We start from the raw sequence: 23,196 nt of genomic DNA, 5'->3' as shown, positions 1-23,196 counted from the left end.
CTTGCAGTGGGGCCAAATACATTTAATTCATTGCATAAGTAATGTGAGACCATGTTAGCCTTCAGCTGCAGGGTACAAAGTTCTGCACATGGTCTTATTAGCTCAGGAAAACATCCACTGGCATTACCTGGATCAAGTTCTATTTAATAAGTTCATAAGCACATGGATATGTTTTGCTAGTGAGATGTTTTAATCATATCAGTGACTTTGTTTGCTTTATTGCTCAGTTCAAATGAGGCCTTCAAGCACTGGGTAAGAGGCAGAGCTTCCATTTGTGCTGTGCTGGTTTCTCCAGAAATGTGGCTCAGTGCACACAGTTATTTGCCACACTGTGGTCAAAAGAAAACCAGAGATGAAAACTGCAGCCTGAGTTGTGTTTAGCAGGCATTTTGGAGTGATTGGAGGCATTTTTGTGAAAGAGCTACAACTATTTGGTATTTCCCACTTTTACAACAGTTATTTGTTAAGTAAAAAACGTGACAAACCCCAGGAGTGTTTTGAAAAGTGTATTAAATGATTGGCCATTAATTTATCAATGTGTTATTTGTGCTGGGAAGTTGCATATCTGCTAAGAAAATTCTTCAACCTCAATTTTGGTTCTTTCAGAGAATAAGAAATCAATACTGAAAAAAACCCAACCTGTAATGGGAAATGTAAAACAAGAAATTACATGAGCAAGCCAGATAGGATGCTGTGTAATGGCCAAATCCTGCCCTGGTGTCAGCACACAGACTTTGTGGTGCTCAGGACCATAGCAGGCAGCACCCTGAGGTGTGGCACTTTGCTTGCCTGCAGATTACAGAATCATAGAAATTTTGGGGTTGGAAGAGACCTTAAAGATAATTTTGCTCCAACCCCTCTGCCATAGCTGGGACATCTTCCACTATTCCAGGTTGCTCCAGTCCCCATCCAGCCTGGCCTTGGACACTTCCAGGGATGGAGCAGCCACAGCTTCTCTGTGCCAGAACCTGTGCCAGGACCTCCCACTAAAGAATTTATCCCTGATACTTAATCTAAACCTACCCTCTTTCTGCTTAAAGCCTTTCCAGTCCCCCTTGTCCTATCACTCCATGCTCTTGCCCATCTCCAGCTCTCCTGTAGGATCTCTGCCCTCGTGCTGGCTGCTGCACTCAGAGGATTTTCCTTTAGCCAAATGGTCATTAGCCATATGCTGCATCTGACTTTGAGGATTAGAAGACCATAATGAAGTGGATTACAGCAGATCAGTGGCAGGATTGCAGACTAAATCCTCTTTCTAACTGTTCTTCCAGGAGTAGCTAAGGACTGAGAGACCTGTCCTGCAGCATGAGCTCAGCCAGCTGTGGGGTTTTTCCACGCTGTTATCAGAGGTAGGATAATCCAGAGCTGTAACCCCGGGTGGGGAGGCTGTGGATGCTGAATGGCTGCAGGCTGTGCAAGTGTCTGAATCCTTATTTCACCTTATGGGGATTTCTGGGTGTCACTTTTGTGGCTTGCCTAGAGGGTATTTGAGTGGCTCAGGTGTTCCCCAGTCACCATTTAATTGTTGCAGACTCAAGTCTGAAGTGTCTGTAGGTGACAGAGAGAAGGAAAGGATCAGTTACACATCAGACAGACATTGTGGTGGCCAGAGAAAATCTGAGTTGCCTGGGGCCATGCCAGACCCAGAGGCTGAAGTGGAAAATTTTTCTCTGGTGTAACAGGTGCCAGGCTCTGGCAGGAAGCTGCTCTGCACTCATCAGGAGAGGTTGGTCTTGCCCAAAGGACAGCAGTGCCCAGGCACATCAGGGTAATATATCCTGAAGATGTGCCAAAGCTGTCTGAAATATTCATGCATGCTCCCTGTAATTTATAGAAACAATCACAGCAGCATAATTATTTCCATGCTGCTGCCTGTGAAGAATCTCATCTCTTGGAAGTGAAAATGTGACCTGCATGTCCACACAGCCATGCTGTGACTTTCTGGGTGTGCCAGGACAGGTGATTCCATGCACTACACAATATATCCATTTAAGGATCAAAATATACCCTTTAGACTGCTCTGGTGGATCAGACAACATCACATTTGCTTGGGGTGAATTTCAATGATTTCAGATCAATTCCATTTGTCTAATGGGTGATGCCTGGTTCATTAAAGGCACCTGTTGCTCTGCACCTCCCTTGGTTCTGAAATCTACCCTAAGCACAGTGCTTAGCTCCCATGGCCCCCAAAAAACCCCAAGTATCCTTGCCATTTTGAACCTGTGAAAGGGGTGAGGAACAGGTTACAGGCAGAACCCACTCCTGCAAAATTACAGCTACTAAAACAGCAGAGGTGCAGACCTGCTCCTAGGCAGGAGCAATTTGGAGATGATACAAAGGCTGATGGTGTGAGACAGACAGAGAAATGGGGACAGATTCTATATTTTAAGTATCATTTTCTAAAATATCTGCAAGAGGGAAGGACCTACTGTACTCTCAGGTATAGCTGGTGCAATGTAAATAGGCTCCCAAGCCTTCAGTGTCTTTTGTTCTTCAGGTGGCTTGGCTGAACACTCTGAATTCCTGTGTTTAACTGGGACTGGGTCTGTAAATAAGTGCTCCCTGTTGCTAAGGTTCAAGTGACATTTTTAGTGGCATTTGACAGATTTTTAACCTGCTTTCAAGTCTTCTACTGAGCTCTTCTATACCCAGGCAGTGAAACTGTCAAGAAGCCTTAGCTTTACTCACACTGCTGCTAAATACCTTTGGATTCATAGGTTAGACCCAGTCCTGCCAGACTTGCCTGACAAAGCTTGACTGGTGCTGCTGGTGGCAAAGCCCCACCTGACCTGTGTTAGTACCTAGAGGTCATTATCTGGGAATGTGGGGAGAAAAAACCCACCCAAAACCAGGAAGGAAAGCAGAGACACAGCCTGGTCTGCAGACAGGGTGTTACTGATGCTCCCTGATGGGAGATGCTGCTCTCCAAGAGACAAATTAGGGCTCTTTACTCCCCTCAATATTTTGTGCTCCTTACATTTCCATTAGAATCCCAAAGAGGTTTCTTTTGTCCAAAAGCCTGTTTGTTTGCTTTTGACCACTCAGAACTTGTGATACTCGTCTTGATCTATTAACCAGGTGTCCAGCCAAAATCAATTGCCTAGCAGACGCAGACCATTACCTGAAAAGTCAAGACCTCCATAAATATTACCAGGCTCATTGTGCTGGTGACAGATTCTGCAGGTTGTTTTATGTTACAGTTGAACAGTTTAGACATTGCATTTGTATATATTTGCAGCCAGCCCTGGAGGGACCATCTCGTGAGCAGAGAGGGAGCAGCAGCCTGCAGACTCCAGACACCTCCACCATGACCACAGCAGGGCTCCTGGTGCTGCTCTCTGCACTTTGCTGCATCCCAGGTGAGTGACTCTCCAGGTGTCTGAGTGCTGGCTGTCTTTAGAGGGATAAGACAGAGGATTCAAAGAGAGTAAAATCTCCTTCAGAGGGCTCTGCTGCCTCGCTTGGCATCGTGCAGGTTGTTTCAGGACAGTCCTCAATGGCTCGCTGCTGTAACTGGTTTGTCATAAATATAAATAACAGCAAGGGGAGTTCTGTGCTGGCAACTCGTGCTGTTACACTTTGTACACTGATGTTCTCACACCATTACATTGCTTAGACTTGTACAATTACAGAAAATGGATGAATACTTGAAATAAGGCCATAAGAAGGGGGTGAGACCTCCAGTAACTAGTAAGGGAAATATTGTAATGGCACAGGCAAGTTCTTTGCAAGACCCTGGCAAATTTCCTGCAATGCTCTTTCTGCTAATGGAACAACAAGAGATGAAAACAAGCCAGACTCTGATGTTCTCACTACATTCACAACTGATGAAATTACAAAGCCAGAGACATTTTTTTCACACTCACCTTCTTTCAAATGCATATTTCTGACAACAGATGCTGTATGTATTTGCTTATCCTGTGGGTGACTATTTGCATTTGTCTGTGTTGATTCAGGTGTATTTTCAGATATGTAACAGCAGTGCTTTAGGGTCAAGACGGATATGTAAAAAGATAAGGAAGGAAAAGCTCCTCTGTTTTCACTTAATAAATTGACATATCTCAGAACAAAAGAAAAGAACAAAGATATTCAAAAAGGTGTTTCATCACAGCCAGCAATAAGCCATGCTATTATACTTATCAACATACAGAAAAAAAAATCATACATAGTTTATTTAGTTAAAAAAACAATCACTGGAAATCATTCAGCTTGGCCCTACGTATGGGAATTTTATAACCATATTTCCAGCTTTAATTGAGGTCTTATCATATTGGCTTTGGTTCATGCTTTCTGCCTCTCTTTTCTTTTCCAGATACTGCCTTTGGGATTGAGGTGAGTGGAAGATTTCTTTCTGTCACTTTTCTCAAGTATGTAGCCTGGTAAAGACACAACCAGAGGAATAGGGAAAACATCCAGCCTGTAGATGCTTAGCTGTATTTCACCTCAGCATGACACTTGGGTCACTATAATCAAATTCCACAATGTAAAATATTAAATTATACTGCCCTTGGCTGTACATCCATGCTGTATGTTAATAATGTTTTAGTAGTAATGATACTATGTTTTTGGATTAATTAATTTTTCAGTGACTTTAGACCAGTCTAAGCTTTAAGCTAGAAATATATAGCTGGTTCTAAACTGAAGCAATAGACTGGTATCAGAGACTACCTGAGGGCAACCTACTGAAAGGTTAAAATACTCTAGGCTGGTTATTAGTCTTGGTCATCTGAAAAGATCATGATCAGTGTATTAAGAATGAAAAAGTAAAAACAGAAGTGCAGTGGAGGGGCCACTTCCCTCCTCCTCTTCTCCTGCTCTGTGGGAACATCTCTGCAGGAAGGATTCACCAGTTATCTGCTGGACCCACAGCAGAAATTTGTGCTGGGACAGTGAGAACTGGTCATACCAGGTCAGTGTCCCACACAAAATGAGAGTTGTGGGTGTCACAGGTCCTCTCCCCCTGTTGTGATTGCTCTGGCAGGTGGACTGCAGCACATACCCCAACACCACAAACGAGGAGGGCAAAGAGGTGCTGGTGTGCAGCGAGGCTGTCAGCCCCATCTGTGGTTCTGATGGTGTCACCTACGGCAATGAGTGCCTGCTCTGTGCCTACAACGTGTATGTACAGGGTGGGGACAGAGAGGGGACAGGGTGGGGACACGGAAGGGACAACGTGGGGACAGTGTGGGGACAGCATGGGCACCTCAGGCAGCACAGCTCAGAGCTCCTGGCAGCAGCACTGCTCAACACTGTCACATGTCACCTGTGTCAATTCCTTCCAAACCAGCCTGGGTATCACAGCACAGTGCTCAGCAGAGCTTTAGTCACCGTGTCTTTCTTTTGCTTGTGTAATTTATTCAGGTTTTTTTCTTCTCTGTCTCAAGGAGCAGCCAGGTGATGAGAGCATATCACATAGCAGCAAAAGGATGGAGATGCTCTGCTCAGAGCTGCCCAAAATGGTCCTAAAGCTTCCCAGGGTTTTACATCCCTGCCAGCTACTCGGCTGGTTAGGGAGAGTGGCACTACCTTCTCAAATATAGATATAAAAAAGCCTGACTGGGAAAGAGTCAGTTTTCCCTTGTATTAATTTTAGCCCCTAGGATCTAGCAAGGCATCTTTGATTAACTTCCTAACATTTGTCTTCCTCTCTGCAGAGAATATGGAACCAATGTCAGCAAAGACCACGATGGAGAATGCAAGGAAGTTGCCCCTGTAAGTTAAACCAAGGGCAAAACAGGGGTGTGTCCTGCCTCTGAGTGGCCAGAGGTGCTTATTGAAATAATAACAAAAAATAATAAACAAGAGAGCAGATGAGCTGTCAGAATCTTGCACTGGTCACCTCCAAGTGAACTGCCATCACAGCGACTCAAAGAAAAGCTTTTCTGCTGCTGTGCTGCTGTCCAGGCAGACACTCCCCAGATCCATTTGTGTGCTGTAAGCAAAGAACCACCAGGGCTCTGTCTGTTCCCTCACCAGGTGGATTGCAGCAGGTACCCCAACAGCACCAGTGAGGAGGGCAGAGTGGTGGTGCTCTGCAGCAAAGACATCAGCCCCGTCTGCGGGAGCGACTGGGTCACCTACGACAACGAGTGCCTGCTCTGTGCGCGCAACCTGTGAGTGCCGAGCACGGCCAGCAGGGCTGCTGCTGCTGCTGCTGCTGCTGCTGCTGCTGCTGCTGCTGCTGCTGCTGCTGCTGCTGCTCTGGGGCTGCAGGGCTTCTGCCAAGGCCTTTCCTCCCAGGGGCTTGGACTCTGACTCTCCTCTTTTCCTCCTGCCTAAACCTTGTTTCCCTCTGGGATTAGAAGGAAAGCTGTGCCTTTGGTCTAGCAGAGAAGTGGGGACCTTTTAGCTAAGTTGAAAGGATGCTGCCTTGCAGAGGATAACTAACCCAGGGGGCACTGACATTGTCACTCAGCCTGTCTCCTCATCCACTCTGGCCCCTGTCCCTCACATCTTGCTATAAACCAGCTCTGTGGCACCACCTGAGCTGGTCCCTGGAGCCACAGGACACAACCTAAGCTGGATGTCTTCTGTATCCCATCTGTTGTTCCTGAGGTGCTCAGCATTTCCAGATGATGGGGTTCAGCTCCCTAATGCAGGTCTCTTCCCTTCCCAGAGAGGCTGGAACCAGTGTTGGCAAGAAGACTGACGGTGAATGTAAGAAGGAAATTGTCACAGTAAGTGAATGGGGTGATCAGGGGCTGGGTTTTGGCCCTGCTGCTGTCAGGGGAAGCATTGCCAGTGTCTGCAACAGCCCTCAGAGCAGCAGTGTCCTGCAGAAGTGAAACAGCTGCTGCACTGCAGAACAGGAGTGATTTTGCTTTCTCTGCACGTAATAAACATTATTTGTGTGAATGCCAGCAAAGGAACAGGTGACTGCTCAGGAAGGGATGAGTAAAAGAGTAGTGGAAATAATCCATCAAGGCAGAACTGTGAATAAGAACAGAGAATGGCTTTTGGGGTCAGACCAGTGGTCCATCATTGGCCTGTGGCAATTTGTTGCAGGGGCTGTGAGAATTGTGTAGGGCAGAGTGAGAGTACAGAATGTAGATAAGAGTGACTTCTACCCTTCCAACCTCCAGCTGTTTTCAGGTGGAGGACCTCACCTATGTGTGATTTCTATGTAGACAATAAGCCTTGATAGATTTCTCCTCCATGAAATTGCTCAGCCTCTTCCTGCACCCAGACACATTTTTATCCCTACAGTGCATCTCAGCAAGTGTAGCACCCATTGCTGCAAGAAACAGAATCCCACTCTTGCAGTATCCAGCTATGTGCTGATCTTCCAGTTTTAAGACTCCAAGAGGGATAATGGACCTTTATAGAGGATCAGCACTCCTTTTCTCCAAAGACCAATATTTTTCCATTTAATTTCCTGGCCAGCTGGGGAACACAGAGCACGGCACCTTCACTGAGTGAACTGCTGCTGCTTGCAAGTGCCATGACCAGGTTATGATATACATCTCTTCAAACAGGAAATTATGATCTATTTTTATATTATTAAATTCTCCTGGCATAGGAGAAACTGACACCTCAGTTTATATCAGATGTGCAAGGAAGTTAATTACTTTCTGTAAGATTGGTATCATTAGCACTGCAGCTCTAGCTCAGGGTTCAAGCCCTTGTGCTACTGACTCCTTCACATCAGACTCTTTTATTTTTATTTTTATTTTTTGCAGGTTGACTGCAGTGACTACCCCAAACCTGTCTGCTCACTTGACTACATGCCCCTCTGTGGCTCTGACAACACAACATACAACAATAAGTGTAACTTCTGCAATGCAGTCGTGTATGTACAAATATGAGTGACATTTGTGTTATCAGTTGCCTCCTGTGGGCACAAGTTTGCACAGTTACTGCTTTTTTTTTGTTTGCTGGATAGTGTTTATTAGAGATATGGGGCAGGAGGGAATGCCAGCCACCGTGTCAAGCATTCATTTATTTTTTTCATTAGAGCATAAAAAAAAGCTACGGCTGCTTTGTTAGTGTGAATGGTTCAAAGACCATTTAACCTTAATGGAATTTTTCTTGCATGCTGCAAAGGAAATGAAATTCCTTTCCTTTTGAAATTCTGCTGTAGTTTCCCATAGATATTTTCAGTCTTAAGAATGGGTTGTTTAATTCATCTATTAATAATCAAGTAGCAAATGGGATGATGAGTCTGCAAGTTCCTTGGCTTTGGGGCAAGATCCCATCTGACACCATCTCTAGGAGCCATCAGAAAGATTATAGCAGGCAGGACTCTGTGTTTAATTCATTCTTTCCTCTCCTTGCTTTCAGGGACAGCAATGGAACTATCACCTTAAGCCATTTTGGAAAATGCTGAGTATCAGTGCCAAGAGAATTCACCACACATCCCCACTGGCAAATCCCAGCTAAAGATCTCACCTCAGTTCATCTCACCCTCTGGGGAATTCAGCTCACTCCTGATTTTCTTTCTCAATAAACTAAATCAGCAACATTTCCCTGTCTCCTTTCATGTGTTGTCTCTTGAAACATTTTCTTGATTTGTTGAATGATGATACCAGGCAGAATAGGTTCCGTGCTCAAAGCTCTGGGATAGAACAAGAACAACATTCTGCTCCCCTCCCTCTCATAAAAGGCAGAAAATTAAATACAGATGCTCAAACCCCAGAGCTGTGTGTCTACACATAAATGACAGAGCCCCTGCAGTAGTGTTCAGACCCTTTTGACATTGCAAGGGCTGGAGTGGTGGCACAGGAGGGTCTCTCCTAAGGTATTCCTTGCATTTTCCTTGTCAGCAAAACCCAGTCCCACCTCGGTGTCAGTGCCCAGAGCTGATCCCTGGCTCTGTCCTCACTCAAGTGCTGCTCTCTCAAGGGCACTCAGTTGGCAAAGTCCATATTTTTCAGACACGTGCATTGTCCCAGTCTATTTGTCCAAGTCCTCCAACTGATTTATTACCAGATTTTTCTCATCTTGGAGTCGTCCTTTGACACCCTTGAAGTGTTTTAAGATGAATGCCTTCCTAGGTGTGGTGCCTACTCCTGCCTACTTGTCTTCTCTCAGTCTTCAATTACACAATGCTCTTTGCCAGCCCAAGGAGTATTTCAGCAGTGTTTCAAAATCCAAGGACAAAGTATCCTTATGTTTATTGGGAGTGTGACCTGTCATTGGTGTATTGTGCATGAAATTTATTTTGCTTTTGTCCTCTGTTTGAGTACTGAATTGGATTTGTTGGGGCTTTTTTTTAATCCACACAAGAGAGGCATAAATAAAATTGGCTTATTCCTTCTAAAATGTAATATCTCTCACATGCATTTCTCCTGGGAATCAAAGAGAGAGGAGTGCTTGTTCTCCTTGATGGAGGTTGTCCCAAAAAGCAATGCTTTGGTGGCAAAACAAAGGATTTATGTAGAGATGGGCAGATGCATGAAGCAGTGATTTCCAGATTGGGTTCAACTTTTCTAGGATCCACACTAGGGTCTCAAATCATTCTGTCATCATTGTACTAAAAGTCTATTACTGCAAAGCTAATGGCTTTTAGGGGGAATAACAATTGTAAATTTTTTTTTTTTTTTTTGCATAATCCCATAAAAGTTTCTCCATCCCTGTCTTTTCCCAGGACTCCTTTCAGTGTCTGGGATGCCCTCTTGCTTGCCTTCCTGGTTCATCGTTTTCCTGCTTTCACTATAACTTAGTGATGCTTTACTTGGGTGAAGCACAAAAATAAAAGGAGAGCCTTTCTGCTACAGAGGCATTTCATTCAATGTTTTCTTGTGAAAAAGCACTGCACAAAAATAGGCACGGATAGGTGAACACAGAGAAAATCTGACAGCAGTTTGTACAGTCGCTCTTTTGCCTGCAGGAATTTTCTGCGGTCCTTCAAAAGGAAACTGTCATGTCTTTCACTTAAAATAAAGATGCAGAGGGTGTATCTCACATATCTAAACTTCTCGTGACTCCCGTTGATGAGGAAACATCCTTCTTGGCTTACAGCACAGCTTACCTCTGTTGAGATTACCACTGGGACAAAAGGCTGGAAATGTTGCTCCAGGATAAGGGTGGATAAGGCAAATATGGACATGCACAAACACACCCACCCCCTCAGTGGTGCAGGTGTACATATAAGCGTGGTTGCCACCTTAGGACACAACCCAGGTTGAGTCTCCTGAGCAAAAGCCAAGCTCTGCTGCTCACAGCTCATCCAGCCACCATGAGGACCACGGGGTTGCTGCTGCTGATCTCTCTGGCCCTTCTCTGCATCTCAGGTGAGTGGCTCTGCTGCCTCCTGCTCTGCCTTGGAGTAAGCGCTGGCTGTCTTGAGAGCCACAAAAAAACATCCTCAGGCTGGAAAGAGCTCCATTCTGCAAGGACTTATTTACTCCTAGAAAGATAGTGTTGAAAAGACTTGACATCAGAGACTATCACTTATGGGGTAATATTTTAGCAACAGAACTGAGTGGGTAAGAACAACTGTGGGAACAGCTCTGCTCTCAGTGCTAGTTTATGCATAATGAAAGAAGTGACATGTACGTGGTGCAACCCGGAGACTCAGACAACCACTATTTAACCTCTGAAATGTTGCAGAAACAGAAATGATTTTACTGAATGAAAGTGAACATTTGTTGTAGTCATCCTGAACCGAGGTGCAGTTTGAGAGCCTGAAGTGCTGTAGAAGCTTTACAAATTCACCTCTCACTAAATGCTATTATTATTTAAGAATAATATTGGCAATGCATATAAGATGCTGCCTCTGTGTACTTGTCAGCTTTACCTCAAGAATTTGCTTCACTTTGAGTTCATGTCCTGCTCCATCCTTTGAGCCATGGAAAATGCCTTTCTCTTCTTTTATTTTACACAATTTTTTTCCATTTTGACTGTAACCCTTATTTTAAAAAATACTACAGAATCAGTAATCAGTATGGCACAACATTTTGTCCAAAATTCTTTTTGTCTAAGAACAATTTGCTAATGCAGAGGGAGTTGGAAGATATGTATTCAGGGTTTGCATTCTCAGATTTTAACAGAATCCAAGAATTGCATTTGTAACGTATTTCATTTTTTCTTCTTTTTTTTTTCAGTTCCATCTACTGATGCGCAGCAGGTAAGGGTCAGGATTTTTCAATTCTCCATCCTTTCTTTCCTTAAAGCAGTTTCTGTATAAATCTTTACTAATCACATCATGATGGAGCCTTTCAAAATCCTGAGACACCCAGCTGCCTGGGCAATATTTGCCACAGATATTATCAGGCGAAACTGCCATTTTCATCTGGTGATCATTTCAACAAGTATTCAGCTCATGTCCAAGTTGTTGTCAAAGTTACTGCAGCACCATTTACAGGGGTTACACAGGCTCTGCATGGCTGGAGTCAGCACTCCACTGCATCCTGCCCTGTCCCCAGGTTTTCCTCAGCATCTGCTCCTGGGCAGCTCAAGGGGTGTGGGGTGGTCTCCTAATGTCACTTTTCTCACCCAGCTTTGGTTAAGAGCTCTTTTTCTTCTTTTTTCTTGTGAATACAGCCTGCATCCCTGTACTGCAGGAACCACAGGACTTTCAGGAACATGTGTTCCATGGAGTACATGCCCCACTGTGGCTCTGATGGTGTCACGTACTCCAACAAATGCATGTTCTGCAATGCATACCTGTACGTATGGAATACATCTCTTCACTACCAAGGGGTGAATTAGCTTAGTTTAAACTGGATAATCAGCCTTGGAGAATGCTTGGAGAAATAAAATTCTTTAATTTTTTTTTTGTTTGCTCTCTCACCAGAGCAAACAAATATTTTTTATTGGGAGAGTTTACTGGGAACTCCTTTCTTTCAGATATGAAGAGATAACACAGTGTTCTCCATTTTCCTCTTAAGTGATTTGCAAAAGAGCTTTCTCTCAGCAAAGTCTGTTTCCTACAGTCTATTTGGTCTTTTAAATTAAGAATTTTTCTTGTCTTTATATGTCAATAATGAAAGGAAATATGTGGAATAGAGTTCAAAAGTCCCTCTGTGGTGTAGAGGAACAGACCCTCTCCAGTAAAAACCCAAATGTTCTGTCTCTGAAGTACTGACTTCTTTTTCTGCAGGAGAAGCCGTGGAGGTCTTGGCTTGAGGTCTGTTAATGCATGTTAAGTTATCAACAGGATTCAGCTGAGAAAGTGCATCCCTCCCTGGCAATGTTCCCCATGGCAGATGACTTCCTAAACCCTTGACCTGACCCTTGAAAACCTCTTATCAATCCTGAAACCTCTGCTAATAAAAAAAACCACCCAGCATTTATGTCTTGCTTTAGTCTCATTCTGGTTTTATCTAACATGTTGCATGTTCATACCACTGCAACAGCCCTGGGGTGTGGGAATTAATGGGCAAACTGCAGGGAGAGGGAGAACAGTGTTCTGATCTACAAAAATATCAACCCCAACCACAAAGGCAATGGGCAGCTTTTGTGGGCATCTGCCTTCATTTGGCTTTCCAAAAGAAAACCAGGGCTGGAGATGAATTCTGGTGCTCCTGTCCATTTATTGCTCTGGGGGATCTCAGAGACTCTCTGGGACAGAGGAGCTGCCTCCCTCCCCAGCTGCTGCTGTCAAATACCTGCAGCCTCACCCAGCTTTGTTCTTTGTAACCTGGCAGCACAAAGAGGCTCTGGGCAAACCTAAACATTAACAGAGAGACAGTCCCAGGAATGATGTAATTGGGGTGTTCTGGCACTGTTCTGTCACACAGAAAGGATCTTGCTGGCACTATGATCATCCCTGTTGCAGTTTCCAGGGTTATCCCAAATTTCTTACATCTACAAGAGAAACCCACCTCTAGTGGGTTTTTCTAGAGAGAAAGCCTTTTGCCATCTGCTTTGCTCCCCAGAGCAATGTCAAGGGTGTTTTCTCTGAGCACGTTGGCTCATTGCTGAGGGGCATTGCAGAAAGCAAGTGCCAACAGCCCTGATGTCCAGGGGATGCTGGCAGTCCTGCCACAGCCCATTTGGGCACCTCACCCATCCCTCAGCTGCTGGCTGAAGATAATTACGTTGACTGTGGCTTGTAGAGGATCCTTTGAGATTCTCCGGCCCCTGGAAATCTCGGCTGATGAAAGGAAGGGCTCAGAGTCATGGTGTTAATTTATTATTCATTAACAGCCAGGCGCTGCCAGTGCCTCGTGCTGGAGAGGCAGCAGTCTCACAGTCAAATAGTTAATGATCTTAAGTGACAATGTGTCACTTCCCAGAGACTGCAGAGAGCAGCTCTCTAAAAGGAGACAATTTATTTCCAAAAGACACGACTCTCTGCAACCATTAAGTGCCAAGTCCCTTCCTAGGGCTGGAATGTCCCTCCCTGTCTGTGTGCAGGGAGGCTTTTCAGTGTCAGCTGTGATTTCTGGGGACCAGGATAAATTGAGGCTCTGGGATGTAGTGCTGGGGGTGTGGGGCACATTCAGCCTCCTTCTTCTCCTCTGCTGAGCATGGGGATGAGAGCAGCAGCTCCAGCAGTTGTTGTCTCTTGGGCAGCAGCAGGGAGGATGAGGATGGCTCTCAGGAGCCACGGTGCCCTGGAGACAAGCAGAGCTCCCAGCTGTGCTGGGCATCCCTGTGATGCTCAAAGAGCTCTTGCAGGGGCATGTCTGCTAATCAGGAGAATCCAGCAGGCAGTTAAGGGGAAACTGATAAATTACAAACCCTCTGTGATGCAAAGTGAGCAGGATTGCTCAGGAGAGACCAAGGGCAGAGCAGAACCCCAGTGGAACCCCTGGCCTCCCACCCCAGCACCTCATCCTGGATGCTCCTTAGGATGGAGTGGAAGAGAATTCTCCTTTATGAGCACCTCGTTGGAAATAATTTTTTTTATTGCTTCTCAATAAAATCCTGCCACAACAGCACAAATCCTCTCACCATTACTAATCTAACTCTCCCTCCAGGAAATTCAAGGCAGGAAACATTGTCTGCCTGCCAAGGTATTTTATGGTACAATTCTTTGAGCAGCACCTCAGCACTTTATGTCATTATCTGATGTTTTGGATTCAGGAAATGCCATTCAATTACCCCACAACCTGATTAACACATTGCATGTATTTATTTTGTTCTCCTTTATTTTATATAATTCCTTCTATTTTTGTGCATTGTTCTACTTGTTGCTGGCCAAAATATACCTCAGGCCAGTCTAGACCTTTCTGTTAATGCAGTTTCTCTCTATGGCTTCATTCAGAAACAATGGTTTGTTACTGCATTCTTTCTTGATGTGGAGAAAAATAAAATTATATTTGAAAAGTGAATTAGTTGCAGGTGTTCTGGGGGGGCTGGTTGTGTCAGAGGTATTGCAGCAAGGCAAAGCTGAGACTCACTGAGAGATTGGGATCCTCAGCCTTATTTTGTTAGCATGCAGCTTCCAGACAGTCAAATCATTCCAGACACCCTTGCCTGTGATATCATCTATGCTTAAAAGACTGGAGATATTCAGGCAGCAATCAGATAGCTGAACTACAAGGAGAAATAATAGGTGAGTGCAGCTTAGAGCAGGGGCTTTGCTGGCTGTAAATTGAATTTACGCTCTCATAGAAGATCCAGCTCTGCCCCCGTGTGCAGCGGTCTGGGAACAGCAGCTTGGCCAGGAGCTCCTGCAGGTGTTCCACATCCCCAGAGAGCCCCAGAGGATTCCACATCCCTGGGGGCCACAGAGGATTCCACATCTCCAGGGACTGCAGAGGATTCCACATCCCCAGTACCACAGAGGATTCCACATCCCCAGGGACCACAGAGGAACATGGTTTGCTCAGTTTTTTCTTGCAGACCTGAGCAAGGACAGTGATACCACTGCTAACAGACCAACACATCCTGAGTGCACACTTCCACCTTCTTATTTCATAATAAAAATAAAAAAGAAAATCTCTGTTGTTGCTCTTTGTAGCCAGATGAAGCCTATGGTAAGTTTTAAAGCAAAGCAGGGAGCATCAGTGAAGAATTTTTTAGGTCATGGTAAGCTATGGACTTGCTTGAGGTAGAAAGTCTCAAAACCAGAGAAAAAGCTTCCCAGGAAATTATCACTGCTGTGGGAAGAAATACTGCTGGATTAGAAACCAGGTAGAATTTCCAGAGTCATTGGAAATTTACCTTTAATATAAGAGGACTCATCATATGATGGGCAATATTTATCCCATTCATGTGGTCATAACCATCCTGAGTGTTTGCCCTCTAGGAGTCTGAAGTAGAAGGAAGCATTTTATTTAAATTTTATTTAAGCTTTTATATGGATCTTATATCTGTAAAAACATTTAAATAATCCCAAAATCACTTTACTGATCCTTCCATCATGATATTTCTAAACCACAGAATCACAGGATAGTTTGGGTTGGAAGTAATCTCTGGAGATCATCCAGTCCAAACCCCCTGCCAAAGCAGGGACAGCTGGAGCAGGTGACACAGGAGCATGGCCAAGTGGGTTTGGAATGACTCCAGACAGGGAGACTCCACGACCTCCCTGGGCAGCTGTCCCAGTGCTCTGCAACTCCCAATGGAAAGGAGTTTCTCTGAATGTTGAGGTGGAACTTGCTGTGTTTTAGTTTATGGCCACAGCTCCTTGTCCTGTCACTGGGCATCACTGAGAAGAGTCTGGCACTGTCACACCCATCCCAGAGGGGTTTGGGGAGGTGGATTCACCTTGCCCTTCCCATTTGCAACAGGTGTATGACATTTCCCAAGGCTCACTGTTGTGAGAATTGTTGTTTTTCACTGCTCCTAACACCTGTTTTCAGTCCATCTGCTTTCCTGTGATTAGTGTTGTCCCATTCCCTCTGTTCCCTATTAATGAGGCTCCTTGTGCAATCCCCTGTCACACCTGTCCCAGCAGTTCTCGTGCCCTGCCCTGGATATTGCCCTTTGTCTCCTATCCCTTCTCCCAGACCCTGTAGCAAGGCTCTTTCCTCATTTCTCTTTTTCTCTCTGTTGCCCTGGGAAGTGGCAGGGGCTGCTGGAGGAGGAGAGCTGCTTTTGGAGCAATCCTGGATGGCCCTAAGGGGCAGCACGTGGGGCAGAGGGGATCTCCCAGCGGATCTCACTAATGAAAGGGCAGGTGTTGGCTCAACATGAGAGTGATGCCGCTCCCTGGAGACACCTGCCAGGCACAACAGCTCCTGCTGGCTTCAGCCTGGCAGGAAACACAGCAGGAGAGGCAGCACAGCTTCTGCTAATGGGGATCTCAGATCTGGAGGTGGGTGTGGGGGAGTTTGGGTCGCAGGGATGGAGAGGGGACAGACTCTGCTCCTGCAGCCCCCTCAGCCACAGGGCTGGCAGGCAGCACCTCCAAGAGTGGCTGCTGCAAGTTCTGAGGAAGCTTTGTTTCCAGACTTTGGCATTCCTGCCCCTGGAGATTAATCAATATTAATGCTTCCGTGACTACCGCTTCCTTTCCAAATACGCTCACAATCAGTTCAAGGAATCTGAAAGTCAACTCACTCAGGATGCTAAGAATGCGACAGAAACAACTTTCAAAGGAACCCTTCAACTTGTGATATTTGTGAAAGAGATCCAAATAGCATTATTCATTTATTTTTCAGGAAAATGATTTCATTGATATAAACAGACCAAATCCCACAGGCTCCATTCTGTGACTACGGTTCCCTTACACTTTCAGCTGCATTTTTATGATTTATCTGCTCATGCCAAGTGTTGAACATCTCCCAGGATAATAAGAAAACCAATTCTGATCTTCTATTTAAAACTCAGGCTGCCTTTAAGCACCACACGTATGAATCAAGCTTCTTCTGAAGCACAAACAAGTTCCATCCGTCACTTCCTTCCGTGACTACCTTAAATCAAAAATTTATTATTTTATGCAATATCCCTTATTTGTTTTTCCATACACTTGCGATAGAGTCGAGCCACTTAGCAGAGCCTAGCACATTATTTATCACTTATCTTCTCTAAAACACAACTTTCAGCTGACACTCTAAATTTAATGCCATATAATTGAGGGAGAAGGGGGAAGCCTAACGGCTCTCCTGTTTGCAGTTACTGGAATTTTTTCTGGAATGCCTTTGGTATTAACAAGCCCATTTCACCTGCACAGAATACCAGTTGCTTGGCATTAATAGGAACCATTATCCCAGTACAGATTTAAGGCTACTTATTCTCATAATTTCTTAATCAGACCCATGCTCATTGCCAACGCACTAATAACTTGCTCCTACACAGAAATGTCTAATAAACTTCTGGGTTTTTTTATAATGCTCTTCTTTTGTGATGACTTTCTGTTAGTGAGAAATCCAGGAGTATACCAGGAAATTACAGGAGAGAGTGTGGAGAGATTCACTGAGACTTGAGCATCTTTAAAGTGCACTGATGCTTGTCAGACCCCAGATATGATGTCAGTAAAAGCTTAGAGTGTCCCACGCTCCTGTCACCCCACTCTGCTGTACCATGAAAGTCTCCCAGAGCCTGGTTCCTGTCTAGCATATGTGATATGGGGAGCACATGTCAAACACTTCCAACAAATGGACTCTTTTCTTCCTTCCCCAACTTCCACATGCCATTTCACAACATCCGCTATTGAGACAGTGCTCCTGTTTGGAAAGGACAAATCACTCATTGTACAGCAAGGCGCCTTTGTTAACAAGCTGGGTGTAGCTCACATTTTTGTTTAATTCTTCTGGGCATCTCTCTAACAAACAAGTACTCTTTGGAGCTCCACTCGGTAATCGATACAATTTTCTTAGTTTACAGAGCAAATAATTACTTTCTGGTGATGACTTCACAAGGTCGGGGAGATGCATATAAATACTGGGGAGGGAGAAGGCAGAGAACCATCCACAGACTCTCTGGCAACCGACCCGCACGGAACAGCCACCACCACCACCAGCATGAAGATGGCCAGCTGTACTGCCCTTCTGGGGCTTGTCCTCCTCGGCTGCCTTTCTGGTAAGTCATTTTTATTCATTTGGGTTGCACTCTACGCTGGTCTAGACCTCCTGATCCTTTCCCTGTCTCTGTGCATCCTGAAGGAGAGCGCAGCGTCTTGGGGATGTGATGGTTTAGGAATTGGCGCCTCTCTTTTCAATGAGCAGATAGACACAGGGAATCTATGCTTTAAGCTTTTGAGCCTTAGTGGGGATTAGGGTGCTAAAGAAGGATAAAATTTTAGGTCCTGTTTCTTGTTTTGTGAGTCAAAATTTCTGGTTTCACAAATAAGTGATCTTTATTTTAATCTCACTTTGCATTTACTTGGAGTAGATGAAACGTTTGGGAAGATATCACTTCTTGGTAATGAGAAGGTGTATTTGGTTACTCTTTAGGGAAATTGATGATTCCAAAAGAAATTTCAGTGAAGGATATCATACAATTTTGACGTTTTATAAATGTATACATTTTCACATTTTATAATTGTATAAATTTGCACATTACACATAAATATATTTGTACATTTCTGTTTTTATTGTAGATCTTGCTGTTGCTCAAAGACGGGTGAGTATTAGATCTTTGTCATTTAGTCTTGATTTCTAAGTCTAAATGAATAATTCATACTCACACTATATGCCAGGGAACATTTGAGGGGAAAAAAATGAGAGAATGAATAAGAAAGATGTGCCCCTAAGTGCACCTCTTTCCCCAACATAAGAAAACACCTTTGTCAGAGAGAGATAATTCAGCATGTTGATGATTAAAAAGACAGTGATTAATAATGTAGAATTCGAGTCAGCACAGCACAGAGTGCCAGCAGAAAATCTATATGACTATTGAATATCTGCCTAAATATCTTCCCTGCCTTGGTTCCCCAAGGAATGATCATTTTTGCCCATAATTCTTGCCAAAATTACTTTAAGTCTTAACAGCAGAGAGGTGCTTTCGTACGCTGTAAAAACTCGCTTTAATTTTTTTCCACCACTCTATGGAGGAGCCATAGAGATTCCTCACAGTGCAGCAAAAACACGATTAGGGTGAGACCACCCTTCTCTCTGTTTGGAGACATTCTGAGTCCCCTTTCCCAGGCCTCCTGTGGCGCCTACTTGATGACTGGGAAAACCATGACGGTCGCCTGTCCCCGCAACTACGACCCCGTGTGCGGCACCAACGGCCGCACCTACCCCAACGAGTGCTCCCTCTGCAGGGACTTCTTGTGAGTAGAGAGTCCCCTCATCACCTACAGTGCCACTCCAAGCAGCAGGCAGAAGCCCTTGGGGTGGTGACTAATCGTGGGGTGGACTAGATTTTTCTTGAGTTTCTGTCTTCCCTAATGCCCGGGATCTTCCGTGTCAAAGCTCCAGAATCTGATTAATTACTGGGGCTTTACGGGTGGAGAGATTTAATGATTGAGATGACTGCATGGCATGAAAAGATTAATCCTTGCTTTCCTTCTCCCTCTCTCCCTCCAGCCGCAACCGTGCTCTGGACAAGAAACACGATGGAAGATGCGTTAGGGTAAGGTCACTGATTGATTCCTTCCCCTGGTGGGTGATACCCAAACCAAACCTGGATTCGTTCTGTACTGAACCCACACAATTGCTAGTTCTCAGAAATGGGGTGAAAATGAAGAATTTCAGATTTGCAGGAAATTTAATTTGCATTTTTCTTCAACTGATAAAATCTTGAGTTTTAAAAGTGTAGCAATGTATCTGAATAGTTTAGGCCGTAGTTTATACCAGGTGCACCAGCCGAGCTATTTTTAGCTGTTTTTCAGCTATTTTATCAAACACTCTGGAATTTTTCAAGGCTACTGAAACATAAATTGTGCTAAATTAAGGAAAAAAATACTAAAAATCAAAATAGTGAAATTGGAAGAACCAAGATAAAAGTGAGTGGTAAAGTCCTGGACTAAACCAATCATATTTCCTGCAAAGTACATGCAGAGTGTGTGAAAAAGATAAAGGCACCAATCAAATAATATGTGGTCGTGTGAACAGTAGTTTTAGAATGTATAAATACAATAAAGTAGCTTCTGCATAAATCACATTGATTTGTCATTCAGAAGTCCTTTAGTCCTGCATAAAAGGCAAAATATCTTCTGTATAACACCAGTGTTTAGAAAGGAAACTTGATTTGAAGAGTGTACAATTCAGTGTTATGGAAACACTTCTCTTTACATTTAGACTTATATGCTTGTTGTAGCTAAGAAATTCCCCAAAGAAGTTTGGATTTCACCTAAACTATAATTTTGTAACAGAAAAAACAGATTCAATCAGAATGTTTATCACGAAGTTAAGTTAAAGTCAGTATCAATATATGTGGTTACCATGAAGTGGCAAAGAATTTCTATTTAGTTTAGAGAGAGAGTAAAGAACCATTCAGGCTGTGCAATTTCACATAATACAACGCCTCCCATTTCAATATATTCAGAGTAATTGCAGGAGCAGTGAGTTGAGTGTAAACCCCATTTTTGAAAGGCTCAGGCACCTCGCAGCAGAAATGTGTGAGGTATTTTAGGCAAAGATCCTTCATGGTGGCATTCAGGGGGAAAATCCCCAGGATGACAGGGATGAAGCCCAGCTCAGAACAGGTACTGATGCTGTACCCACAGGCAGGATTTCATCTGCGCTCCCCCAAATCCACCACACTGGAAGCCCCTTTCTCTGGGAAGAGGGGGAAATGCCTCTTGCACCGCACAGCAGAGATTCAAATGCAGTTTTGTGACTGTTTCAGATCGACTGTACTGGTTTCCTGAAGCCTGGCAGTGGTTACCAGATCCCCTGTGGCGTGGAGTACAACCCCATCTGCGGCACCAACGGCGTCACCTACAGGAACAAGTGCCAGTTCTGTACTGCTGTGGCGTAAGTGAAGGGCCCAGCTCAGGGGTTTCTGGATCAGTATTGCTCTTCTTGGCATTTGGAGCATGAAGGGGTAGTTTGGCTCACTAAGCAGCTGCACTGTGCTCATTCATTCTCCTCTTGCTTTTAACCCAAAGGAGCGGCGTGGAAGTCAACCTGCAGAGATATGGACAGTGCTACCAGCAGGTAAAGCCAGAAATCTGCACTCCTAACTGCTGTCACGTTTTGCAACACAAATTCATGGCTAAATAATAGAAATGCCTCCACTCTCCTACTGCCTTTAGTCTGGAAATAGGGCTTCAGGAAAATAGTTATGCCAGGGTGTCAACATGTTTGGAACCAAATCCATGGCTGAGATTTTTGGTCCCCTCTTTAATCTGGGAACAGCAGGCAGAGGATGCTGAGACCTTCATTTACTGTGAAACTGGATGGGCAAGAGATGCTGTAGCATCAATGCAGGAGCACTCTTAGTAGCAGTGGTTCCCTGGGTGGGAGAACTTAGTGCACTGTGGCTTGTGACCACCCCCTTTCTGTCCACTTGCCTCTGCTTGCTAAACCAGCAGAGCAGCCAGTGAGAGAGCCAGCCTGGAAATACCAGCATGGTCATTTCACTACTTGTAATAATATTTATTAGATTTTTGCCTCCACCATCTCCCTACTTCAGGCTATCCCAGGCAAGCACATTCTCAGAGTCTGCAGAATTGCTGGAACGACAGAGCCCAGCTCCTGAAAAGTTCTTTCGTGCTTTGCCATATCGCAGATATTAAATAAACATAAAGCACTTACGTAGGAAAATACAGGGGAACAAAAGCTTTTAACCCTGTTTTTGTTCCAGCAACAAAACATCAACATCGACTGCACCCAGCAGAAGGGCAGCAGCGTCTTCTGCACCTCCGAGTACAACCCCATCTGCGGCTCCGACGGCAGGACCTACGGAAACAAGTGCCAGTTCTGCAACGCTGTCTCGTAAGTACAGAGCTCCCAGGTGGCCCAGGAGCCAGAGGAGCTGGAGCTCCCAGGCAGCTGAGCTGTGCTGTGGAAGCCCCAGAGCTCCCGTTAGCTCCCATCTCTACCCCGTGCTCCTCTCCCGGCGCTCGCTCCTCTGCCACCCCCCAGGCGCCGCAGATCTTTAAGCCTCAGTGAGTCTTCTCCTCCTCCCCTTGCAATTAAAAGCAGATCCCTGCTTGCAGGCTCATAGCATTGCTGACTGCCTCCCTGTCAGGGTGATTGAAAGTGTGACCGTAGGAGGTGTCCAAAATTATGGGGTTTGTCCCAAATCTCTTCAACCTACAAAAGTGTGTAACTTGAGGAATCTGAGAAGAGGTGGAACATAAAGTGAAGTACTTTATGACTGGAAGAGCACAAGGGCATTTGGCTTATTTGGGTAAATTTAGGCTATAAAAATGTGATCCATGTCTCTAATTTTGGTCTCCCTCTCTCTCTGCAGACGCAGTGCTGGAACTCTGCTTGCCAGGCACCAGGGCGCGTGCTGAGTGCTGGAGCTGGACCCTTCAACATGGCATTTCCCTCACTAATTCTTCAATCAAACTTGCTCTTCCCTGCTCCCTCAACTGTTACACCTCAATCTCTGCTTTGATTGATCAATAAATTAAATGCAGCCACAATCTTTGCCATGGAATGGTTTTTGATTTTGGTTTTGTTTTCCAGGCAGGGTAATAGGTACTTTTTATAGGTACTTTTTAATGGGTACTTTCCAGGCTTTTGGGTACTTTTCTGGCAGGCAGGAGAGGTGGTGAAATAAACCACAATAAAGAGCAAAACACCAGCACAAGCCCTTATGAGAGAATGTCATTCTATAGCAAAGCACCAGAAAATGCTATAAAATAGCACAACTTTGAATCTAATTTTAAAGTCTTGCAAAGTGTAAACGGATTTGTTGTTGTCACAGCACTGGAACTCGGAGGAACTGTTCCTTTTAGGAACCTTGGCCTGGTGGGATGGTCCTGGGGAAGTGTGAAATGGGGTGTGATCAGCTCTATCTGGTCACCCCTGGGCAAGGGGCAGGTCTGGTGGTGCCTTATAAAAAGGAGGCTTATGGCAAAGGGAGGAGGTTATCTCATAGGGAAGAAAATTAGGAACTGCTGCTTCCTTGAAGGGTGTGTCCATTGAGACTGTGCCATCAGCAGAAAATTACAGCAAGCTATGCAAGGCTGTAATGAGCCTAATGAGAACTTGAGGAGAAATTAGACTGGTCTCAGGCTTTCAGCTGTACTGATGGTATTTGAGGTATTTGAGGCAGAGAACCCTTCAGGAAAAGGTGTTGGTTTTTCTAACTCCAGGAAAGAAAGGCCAGAAGATGTGCTGGCAGCTCAGATGTGTTTTCTATCTGGGGAAAAAAAAAGATGTGAAGATAACATCTTAATGGGAGCCTGAAGTGTGCACTGCAGGAAAAATGACATATATGACTGTTCATGATGACGTGCCATCCCTTTGGGTGAGTCAAGGAGTTAATATGCACACAGCACAAGGAAAAAAG

General features: G+C 44.7%; 3 protein-coding genes across 3 annotated transcripts; all 3 read left to right on the top strand.

Annotated features, from left to right (window-relative positions):
* Positions 1–2,899: 2,899 nt before the first annotated feature.
* LOC306808970 (ovomucoid-like) lies at positions 2,900–8,457 on the top strand. Its single transcript, XM_079320025.1, has 8 exons — positions 2,900–3,359; positions 4,313–4,332; positions 4,982–5,118; positions 5,655–5,712; positions 5,977–6,113; positions 6,617–6,677; positions 7,680–7,789; positions 8,281–8,457. The coding sequence occupies exons 1-8, from the start codon at positions 3,308–3,310 to the stop codon at positions 8,324–8,326; spliced, it is 621 nt and encodes a 206-aa protein (XP_079176151.1). The 5' UTR covers positions 2,900–3,307; the 3' UTR covers positions 8,327–8,457.
* Positions 8,458–10,116: 1,659 nt separating this feature from the next.
* LOC306808670 (ovomucoid-like) lies at positions 10,117–12,222 on the top strand. Its single transcript, XM_079319457.1, has 4 exons — positions 10,117–10,232; positions 11,046–11,068; positions 11,485–11,609; positions 12,044–12,222. Exons 1-4 carry the CDS (start codon positions 10,178–10,180, stop codon positions 12,087–12,089), a joined length of 249 nt encoding a protein of 82 aa, XP_079175583.1. The 5' UTR covers positions 10,117–10,177; the 3' UTR covers positions 12,090–12,222.
* Positions 12,223–16,107: 3,885 nt separating this feature from the next.
* LOC306808749 (ovomucoid-like) lies at positions 16,108–22,308 on the top strand. The gene is made up of 9 exons (XM_079319680.1): positions 16,108–16,153; positions 17,658–17,859; positions 18,380–18,402; positions 18,927–19,054; positions 19,311–19,356; positions 20,575–20,702; positions 20,837–20,885; positions 21,535–21,665; positions 22,147–22,308. The coding sequence occupies exons 2-9, from the start codon at positions 17,709–17,711 to the stop codon at positions 22,190–22,192; spliced, it is 702 nt and encodes a 233-aa protein (XP_079175806.1). The 5' UTR covers positions 16,108–16,153; positions 17,658–17,708; the 3' UTR covers positions 22,193–22,308.
* The last annotated feature ends 888 nt before the right edge of the window (positions 22,309–23,196 follow it).

This window comes from Erithacus rubecula (genome assembly GCF_903797595.1).
Source record: "Erithacus rubecula genome assembly, chromosome: 16".
Taxonomy (NCBI): Eukaryota; Metazoa; Chordata; class Aves; order Passeriformes; family Muscicapidae; genus Erithacus; species Erithacus rubecula.
Note: the sequence above shows the minus strand (reverse complement) of the source record. Positions and strands in the feature narration are given on the sequence as shown.